Raw genomic sequence first — 9,811 nt, 5'->3', positions numbered from 1 at the left:
TCCACTATTATTGTGTTACTGTCGATTTCCTCTTTTATGGCTGTTAGCAGTTGCCTTATGTATTGAGGTGCTCCTATGCTGGGTGCATATATATTTATAATTGTTATATCTTCTTCTTGGATTGATCCCTTGATCATTATGTAGTGTCCTTCCTTGTCTCTTGTAACATTCTTTATTTTAAAGTCTATTTTATCTGATATGAGTATTGCTATTTCAGCTTTCTTCTGATTTCCATTTGCATGGAATATCTTTTTCCATCCCCTCACTTTCAGTCTGTATGTGTCCCTAGGTCTGAAGTGGATCTCTTGTAGACAGCATATATATGGGTCTTGTTTTTGTATCCATTCAGCAAGCCTGTGTCTTTTGGTTGGAGTATTTAATCCATTCACATTTAAGATAATTATCGATATGTATGTTCCTATTACCATTTTCTTAATTGTTATGGGTTTGTTTTTATAGGTCCTTTTCTTCTCTTTTGTTTCCCACTTAGAGAAGTTCCTTTAGCATTTGTTGTAGAGCCAGTTTGGTGGTGCTGAATTCTCTTAGCTTTTGCTTGTCTGTAAAGCTTTTGATTTCTCTGTCGAATCTGAATGAGATCCTTGCCAGGTAGGGTAATCTTGGTTGTAGGTTCTCCCCTTTCATCACTTTGAATATGTCATGTCACTGTCTTCTGGCTTGTAGAATGTCTGCTGAGAAATCAGCTGTTAACCTTATGGGAGTTCCCTTGTATGTTATTTGTCATTTTTCCCTTGTTGGTTTCAATAATTTTTCTTTGTCTTCAATTTTTGTCAATTTGATTACTATGTGTCTCGGCATATTTCTCCTTGGGTTTATCCTGTATGGGCCTCTCTGTGCTTCCTGGACTTGGGTGACTATTTCCTTTCCCATGTTAGGGAATTTTTCAACTATAATCTCTTCAAATATTTTCTCAGGTCCTTTCTCTCTCTCTTCTCCTTCTGGGACTCCTATGATGCGAATGTTGTTGCATTTAATGTTTTCCCAGAGGTCTCTTAGGCTGTCTTCATTTCTTTTCATTCTTTTTCTTTATTCTGTTCTGTGGCAGTGAATTCCACCATTCTGTCTTCCAGCTCACTTATCTGTTCTTCTGCCTCAGTTATTCTGCTATTGATTCCGTCTAGTGTATTTTTCATTTTAGTTATTGTATTGTTCATCTCTGTTTGTTTGTTGTTTAATTCTTCTAGGTGTTTGTTCTTTAATTCTTCTAGGTCTTTGTTAAACGTTTCTTGCATCTTCTCGATCTTTGCCTCCATTCTTTTTCCGAGGTCCTGGATCATCTTCAGTATCATTATTCTGAATTCTTTTTCTGGAAGGCTGCCTATCTCCACTTCATTTAGTTGTTTTTCTGGGGGTTTATCATGTTCCTTCATCTGGTACATAGCCCTCTGTCTTTTCATCTTGTTTGTCTTTCTGTGAATGTGGTTTTTGTTCCACAGGCTGCAGGATTGTAGTTCTTCTTGCTTCTGTTGTCTGGTGTTTGGCTTTTGGGAAGTCTGAGGTCTTCTGCAGCATTCAGTAGGTGTTCTGTAGGCGTTGTTCCACATGTAGATGTATTTGTGATGTATTTGTGGAGAAGAAGGTGATCTCCACATCTTACTCCTCCGCCATCTTGAAGCTCTGTCGGGTTGCTTGTTTTCTTATTATTGAATTATGAGAGTTCTTTTTATATTTTAGACAAAATAATTCTTTATCAAGGATGTGTTTTGCAATTTTAACTCCCAATTTGTAGCTTTTCTTTTCACTATCTTAACACTGTCTTTCAAAGAATAGAAGTTTTAAGTTTTGATTAAGGCCAAGATATTAGTTTTTTTACTCTTATGGATTATGCTTTTGGTGCGGCATCTAAGAAATCTTTGCTTAACCCAAGAAAACAAAGATTTTCCTCCTTTGTTTTCTTCTAAAGTTTTAGGCTTTACACTGACTTCTATGATACATTTTGAATAAATCTTTGTATATGGTGCAAGGTGTGGGTCAAGGTTCTGTATATAGCTATCTTCAATTATTCAAGCATCATTTATTGAAAAGACTGTCCTTTCTCCATTGAATTGCCTTTGCACTTTTGTCAAAAATCAGTGTATATGTGTGAACTCTCTATTTTGTTCCACTGACCTCTGTCTTTATCCTTTTCTTATACCACATTGTCCTGATAACTCTAGCTTTATACTAACTCAGATAACATGAATCCTCTGATGTTTTTCTTTTTCAGAATTGTTTTGGTTATTGTACCATCTTTACCTCTCCATACAAATTTTAGAATTGACTTGTTAATTTCTACCAAGAAAAGTCTACTGATCTTGATTTGGATTTCATTGAATTTATAGACAATTTTGGGAGAATTAACATCCTAACAATATCAAGTCTTCTAACTGGTAAACATGGCTTACCTTTCCATTTATTTAGGTCTTCTTTGAATTTTTTTCATTAGCATTTTGGAGTTTTCAGCATACGGATCTTGTACATATTTTTTAGTTTCATACCTAAGTATTTCCTTTTTTGGTGTTATTTTAATGGCATTGTTTTTAAAATTCAATTTCCAATTGTTCCTTTCTAGTATATAGAAATTCAATTAATTTTGCATATTAACCTTGTATCCTGAAACCATGCTAACCTCCCTTATTCATTTTAGTGGCTTTGTGTTTGTGTGTGTATGTGTGTGTGTTAGATTCTTTCAGATTTTCCATGTAGTAATCATTTTGTTTACAAAGAGATTATTTTATTTCTTCTCTTTCCATCTGCATGCTTTTGTTTTTCTTACCTCATTGCATTGGCTAGGACATTCAGTAAAATGTTGAATAGATGTGGTGAGAGTGGATATTCTTGTATTATTCCTGATCTTAGGGAGAAAGCAGTTGCTCTTTCACCATTAAGTAAGATTTTAGCTGTAGATAACCTATATCAGTCTGAGGAAGTTCCTTACATTCCTAGTTTGCTTAGGGCTTTGAATTCAAATGGATGTTGAATTTTATTTTATTTTTATTTATTGTGGTGGTCATATGATTTTTCTTCTTCAGTCTATTGATATGATGACTTACATTGACTTTTTAAAAATTATATACCATCTCTTCTGTTTATTTCTTTTTTTTCTTTTATTTAAACATCTTTATTGGAGTCCAATTGCTTTACAATGTTATGTTAGTTTCTGCTGTATAATAAAGTGAATCAGCTATACGTATACATATAACCCCATATCCCCTCACTGGTAAATTCTTCCAAACTTATTTCTGTTTTGTTTTGTTTTGTTTTTTTGCAGTACGTGGGCCTCTCACTGTTGTGGCCTCTCCCGTTGCGGAGCATAGGCTCCGGACACGCAGGCTCAGCGGCCATGGCTCATGGGCCCAGTCACCCCGCCACATGTGGGATCTTCCCAAACCGGGGCACGAACCCGCATCCTCTGCATCGGCAGGCGGACTCTCAACCACTGCGCCACCAGGGAAGCCCCAAACTTATTTCTTTAAGAAAGAAATATTACCAATTTTATCCAGACTCTTCCAGAGAATATAAAAAGAGATAGTACTCACTCACTGAAGGCAAAACTAACCTGGATACTAAAACCTAAGGAAAACATAGGAAAGGGAAAATTTAGGACAGCCTCATGCAGGAACAACAATGGTAAACAAAATATTAGCAAATGAAATCTAGCAATACATAAACAGGATGATATATCATAGTTAATTTGGCTTATTCCTCAGATGCATAGGGAATTAATAGGGGTGTCAGAGGAACCAGATAAAACAGATTAAATAAGAACCAGAGTCTTATAACATAATACCCACAATGTCAAAGTTTCTATTGAAAATCACTCACCACACCAAGAACCAGGAAGATGTTAAACTGAATAAAAAAACAAAGAATAGATACCAGCACTGAGATGACAGAGATCTTAGAATTTACCTGACAAAAGTTTTAAAGCAGCCATCATAAAAATGTTCCACAAGCAATTACAGAAACACTTGAAACAAATGAAAAAATATAAAAACTCAGCAAAGAAATAGAAAGATTCCACAAAGAAATAGAATATATACAGAGGAACCAAGTTGAATTTTTTTTTTTTCCTGTGGTATGTGGGCCTCTCACTGTTGTGGCCTCTCGCATTGCAGAGCACAGGCTCCGGACACACAGGCCCAGCAGCCATGGCTCATGGGCCCAGCCACTCCGCGGCATGTTGGATCCTCTCAGACCAGGGCACGAACCCGTGTCCCCTGCATTGGCAGGTGGGCTCCCAACCACTGCACCACCAGGGAGGCCCCCAAGTTGAAGTTTTTAATTGTGTTAAAATACACATAACAGGGACTTCCCTAGTGGCGCAGTGGTTAAACTCATGCTCCCAATGCAGGGGACCGGGGTTCCACCCCTGGTCAGGGAACCAGATCCCACATGCATGCCGCAACTAAGAGTTTGCATGCCACAACTAAGGAGCCCACCTGCCTCAACTGAGCCCATGTGCCACAACTAAGGAGCTGGCAAGCTGCAACTAAGGAGCATGCCTGCTGCAACTAAGATCCGGCACAACCAAATAAATAAATAAATAAATAAATAAATAAATAAAATATTTTAAAAAATACACGTAACAGGGAATTCTCTGGTGGTGCAGTGGTTAGTTAGGACTCAGCACTTTCATTGCTGTGGTCTGGGTTCAATCCCTGGTTGGGGGACTAAGATCCCACAGGCTGCGTGGTGTGGCAAAAAACAAAGAAACAACAGAAAAAAACCCACAATACATTTACCATCTTAAGCATTTTTAAGTGTATATTTTTTAACAAATTGAAATTTTGGAACAGAAAACTATGGTCATCTAAATACAAATTCAGTGGATGGCTCAACAACAGAATGTAGGGGGCAGGGGAGTCAGTGAGCTAGAACAGCAGTCCCCAACCTTTTGGGCACCAGGGACCGGTTTTGTGGAAGACAATTTTTCCACAGATGGGGTGGGGGGATGCTTCAGGTGGTAATGCGAGTGATGGGGAGGGATGGGGAGCGGCACACAGAGCTTCGCTTGCTCGCTCACCCACCACTCTCCTCCTGCTGTGCAGCCTGGTTCCTAACCGGCCACGGACTGGAAATGGACTAGTACCGGTCTGCAGCCTGGGGGTTGGGGACCCCTGAACTAGAAGACAGAAAAATAGAAATTACCCAGTCTGATCAATGGAGAGAAAATAGACTAGGGGAAAGAGATTAACAGAGCCTCAAGGACTTGTGGGATTGTAGCAAGAGATCTAACATTTGTATCATTGTAGCCCAGAAGGAGAAACAATAGAGGGCAAAGCTGAAAAAAGTACTCAAAGAAATACTGGCTGAAAACTTCCAAAATTTGGCAAAATATATAAACCTACAGCTTCAAGATGAGCCAAACCCAAACAGGATCAAACCAAAGAAATCCACACTAAGACACAGTCAGACTTCTAAAAACTAAAGACAGAGAAAAATCTTGAAAGCAGGAAGAGAAAAACAACACCTTACCTACATGAGGAAAAAATTGAAAAAACAGTGGATTTCTCATCAGAAACCATGGAGAAGAAAAGAAAGTGGCATAGTTTTTTTAAGTGCTGAAAGAAAAGCACTGTCAACCCAGATCTTATATCTAGTGAAGATATCCTTTAGGAATAAAGGAGAAATCAAGACATTCTAAGATGAAGAAAAATGAAGATAATTTAAGGTCACTAGTATAATGACCCTAAGCAATGGCTAAAGAAAATTCTCTGAATTGAAGGGAAATGATAAAAGAAGGAATCTTGGCACATCAGAAAAGAAGAAAGAACATGGTAAAACAAAAATATGGGTAAAAACAATAGACTTCCTTTTTCCTCTTGAGTTTTCTAAATTATATATGATGTGTGAAACAAAAATTATAACACCGTCTGATGTGGCTCTAAGTGTATGTAGAGGAAATAAGCATGCAACTACCATGAGATCCAGAAATTATGCTCTGGGCATTTATCTTAAAGAAATGAAAACATATGTTCATACAAAAACCTGTACACAAATGTTTATAGCAACTTTGTTCATAGTAGCCAAAAACTGGAAACAACCCATACATCCTTCAGCTGGTGAATGGTTTAACAACTGTGGTACACTCATGCTGTGGATTACTAGTCAGCAGTAAAAAGGTATAAACTACTGATATAAGCAACAACCTGGATAAGATCTCCAGAGAATTATTCTGGGTGAAAAAGAAAATCCCAAAATGTCACAAATCACATGAGTCCATTTATCTAACATATTTGAAATGATAAAATTATAGAAATGGAGAACAGATTAGTGGTTGCCAGGGTTTAAAGGGGTGTGGGGTGAGAGGGGAGCAGCTGTGACTATAAGAAGACAGCATGAGGAATCCTTGTGGTGAAAATGTTCAGTATCTTAGCTGAATCAATATTTCAGTTGTCATATTGTACTATAGTTTGGCAATATATTATTATTGGGAAAAATTGAGTTAAGAGTACAAAGGAGCTCTTTGTATTATTTCTTACAACTGCACGTGAATCTACAATTATCTCAAAATCAAAAGTTTAGTTAAAAACAGACACCAGGGATTCCCTGGTGGCGCAGTGGTTGAGAGTCTGCCTGCCGATGCAGGGGACACGGGTTCGTGCGCCGGTCCGGGAGGATCCCACATGCTGCGGAGCGGCTGGGCCCATGAGCCACGGACGCTAAGCCTGCACGTCTGGAGCCTGTGCTCCGCAGTGGGAGAGGCCACAACGGTGAGAGGCCCGCGTACCGCAAGAAAAAAAAAAAAAAACAGACACCAGGGCTTCCCTGGTAGAGCAGTCGTTGAGAGTCCGCCTGCCGATGCAGGGGACACGGGTTCGTGCCCTGGTCCAGAAGGATCCCACATGCCGTGGAGTGGCTGGGCCCATGAGCCATGGCCACTGAGCCTGCACGTCTGGAGCCTGTGCTCCGCAACAGGAGAGGCCACAACAGTGAGAGGCCCGCGTACCACAAAAAAAAAAACCCAAAAAAACAGACACCGGTAGGAGAATGAAATACCAAGCCATAGAATAAAAAAATTATTTGTAATACGTATAACTGATAAAAAATTAGTACCCAGAATACATACATAATTCCTATAAATAACTAAGAAAAAGAAAGACAACCCATTAAAAAAAAAAGAAATGTTAAAGTTCTAAATCACTTTACAAAAGAAGATATTCAAATGACCAATACACATATCAAAACAACTGCTCAACTTTATGGGTTATCAGGGAAATAGAAATTAAACCCACAAAGAGCTACCACAACAGTCTTTAGGATGGCAAAACAAACAAACAAAAGGAAATATCAAGTGTTGACAAAGATGTATATGATCTGGAATGCTCATATATTGCTAGTAGGAAAATAATTCAGTATAAACACCTTGGAAAACTGTTTGGCATTATCTACTAAAACTGAGTGTATATTTACCTTGTGACTCAGCAATTCTTCTTTTTGATATGTATCCAACAGTAATGCATACATATTTACATTAAAAGACATGTACAAGAATGTTCATAATGGTATTACTCATAATAGCTCCATGGTATAAATCACGGAAATTCCCATCAACAGTAGAATGGATACAAAATTGGGTATGTTCATACATATTTATCCCTGATGCCTCTTTTTCCCTCACTCCTATCCATCAGCCAGTCCTCATGGCTCCACCTCTAAAACATAACCTGAATTTGTTCACTTCTCCTCATATCCATCCTCCTCAAATCCACCATCATTTCTCACCTGGTTTACCAATATAGCCTTTTAACTAGTCTTCTTGGTTCTACTCATGCTCCCCTATGATTCATTATCTGTAAAGCAGTCAGAATGGTCTTATTAAAATATAAATCAGATCACCTCATCCTCCTGTTTAAACTTTTCAGTGAGTTGTCATTGTAATTAGGATTAAATCCACTCATCATGGTTTGAAAGGCTGCCGTACTGGTTCTGCTATAGTCTAAGGCATTTAAAAAGAAGATCCTAAGATATACTGAGTGGCTTAAACAAATTAAGAGTCTATTTCTCTCTCACACAAGGGTTGGAAGGAAGATAGTCCCAGGTTGTCAGGGCATCTCTGCCAGACTCAACCTGGAGTTCCATCTTTGGCTCCAAAGTGCTTGCTCATCACATCTGCATCCCAGCTAGCCAGAGACGAAAAATGAGAAGGGGAAGCCATGCCCAGAAGTTTCCCTTTCCACTTCTGCTTACATCCTCATTGTCTAGAACCTGGGCACATGGCACACCTCACTGAAAGGAAGACTAGGAGATGTTGTCTTTGGCCAAGCTGACATGTGCCCACCCATGATTCTATTACTGTGGAAGTAGGGGAGAATGAACATTGAGGACAACTCATAGTCCTGCTCTACCCTACATCATTTCAGTCTTCTCTACCTCTCCAGCCTTATCTCTTCCCTCTCTTTTGGCCCTCTAGCCACACTAGCTTTCTTGCTCATTCCCTCCTTAGTCCCCCAGGCCATTGTGCCTGTATTGTCCTACATCTGAAATACTGTTCCCTAGATCTTTACATGACTGGCTCCTTCTCATCATTTGGATCTCAACATCTTCAAAGACACATTCCCTGACCCTTCCCTCCCAAGCAAAGCAATCACTTCCTTTTATCACTCTCTAGTCCATGTTGTTTTATTTTATTTCTAGCACTTATCCCTAGCTTAAATTCTCATTTACTTATCTGCTAGACTATAAGCACCATGAGAGTAGAAATGTTGTCTGACTTATTCTCTGTCAGATCCCCAGCAGTCTTGGATAAAGCAAGCATTCAACAAATATTTGTTGAACAGAAGGATTAATTTAGCCAAAACTCCTCATTTTATAACTGGTAAAGCTGAGGCCCAGAGAAAATAAATGGCTCGCGTGAGGTTCTGCAACTAGAATAGATTCCCAGGTCAGTGCTTTTCTCCTATTTCAGCCAGCCTCCTCTTTGAAGTCTTCTATTATCTCACCTCTCAGCAATCATTCCTCTGAACACCTATAGTACTAGACTTTAACATACATTTGGTTTTCAGTCTATAATACTTTGTATTGTTATTTGTTTTTATTATATTTGTCTTATTTTCCCAACCAAGCTACAAATCCCTTGAAAATACCAACTTTCTAACACAGAGAGAACACAGGCCCTGAGTAGGTATTTCACAAAGAGACTAAAGTTACTTTATTCAGTAAAGTGAAACTCAGATTCATTACAAGTTTCCTCCTGTCCTATTATTGAAGATAAAAGATTTTGGTAGTTTCTATGTATCCCCAACTAACATACAGGCAGGACTGTCTTACCGGTAGTCAAAATCTTACGTGCTTCATCAAAACTATGCAGAGGAGCCGCTCTGGGTGTAATGGGTGGATTCTGAAAGGTAATTCTTGCTGTTGGTGGAATCAATTCTTGTTCTCTCATACTTAAAATACCTAAAAAGGAAGGTTAGAAGAATATGAGTTTAACTTCAAGCATTTCCACAAAGTCTGAACTCTGTAAATTTCACAAGTGTAACTTACTCTATTCATTAGTTTATTTGTGAGACTACATTTAGTGCCTTAATGATTTGGAAGAAAAAATAGCCATAGTGCTGTTCATTTAAGCCTAATCTAACCCAAGAAAAAATAACATTTCTAATAATGGTATTATGAAATAAACTTGTACTATGATAATTTCATTTTAATGTAGAAATATAATTCCAATGCAAACAGAAACTTCTTTATACTTAATGGCATTTTCAATTATTGATAATATTGGTATTCTTTTTAAAATTCAGAGAAATCAGGTACACAGTCAATAACTAAGATCTTTGGTTCTGAAAGAAAGAAAATCTGTGTGCTTGAG

General features: G+C 38.3%; 1 protein-coding gene across 1 annotated transcript in view; it reads right to left on the bottom strand.

Moving 5' to 3' along the window:
• Positions 1-3,532: 3,532 nt before the first annotated feature.
• The window catches only part of LOC308614024 (IQ domain-containing protein H-like), a gene marked incomplete at both ends in the record, with an annotated part of 77,778 nt that continues 71,499 nt past the window's right edge, over positions 3,533-9,811 (bottom strand). The window contains 2 exons of the mRNA XM_081228243.1: positions 3,533-3,570; positions 9,271-9,399. Coding sequence (XP_081084369.1) covers positions 3,533-3,570; positions 9,271-9,399 — 167 coding nt within the window. The remainder of the gene's footprint in view (positions 3,571-9,270; positions 9,400-9,811) is intronic.

This window comes from Mesoplodon bidens, assembly GCF_964165515.1.
Source record: "Mesoplodon bidens genome assembly, chromosome: 3".
NCBI lineage: Eukaryota > Metazoa > Chordata > Mammalia > Artiodactyla > Ziphiidae > Mesoplodon > Mesoplodon bidens.
The sequence above is the reverse complement of the archived record's forward strand: the minus strand, read 5'-3'. Positions and strand labels throughout refer to the sequence as shown.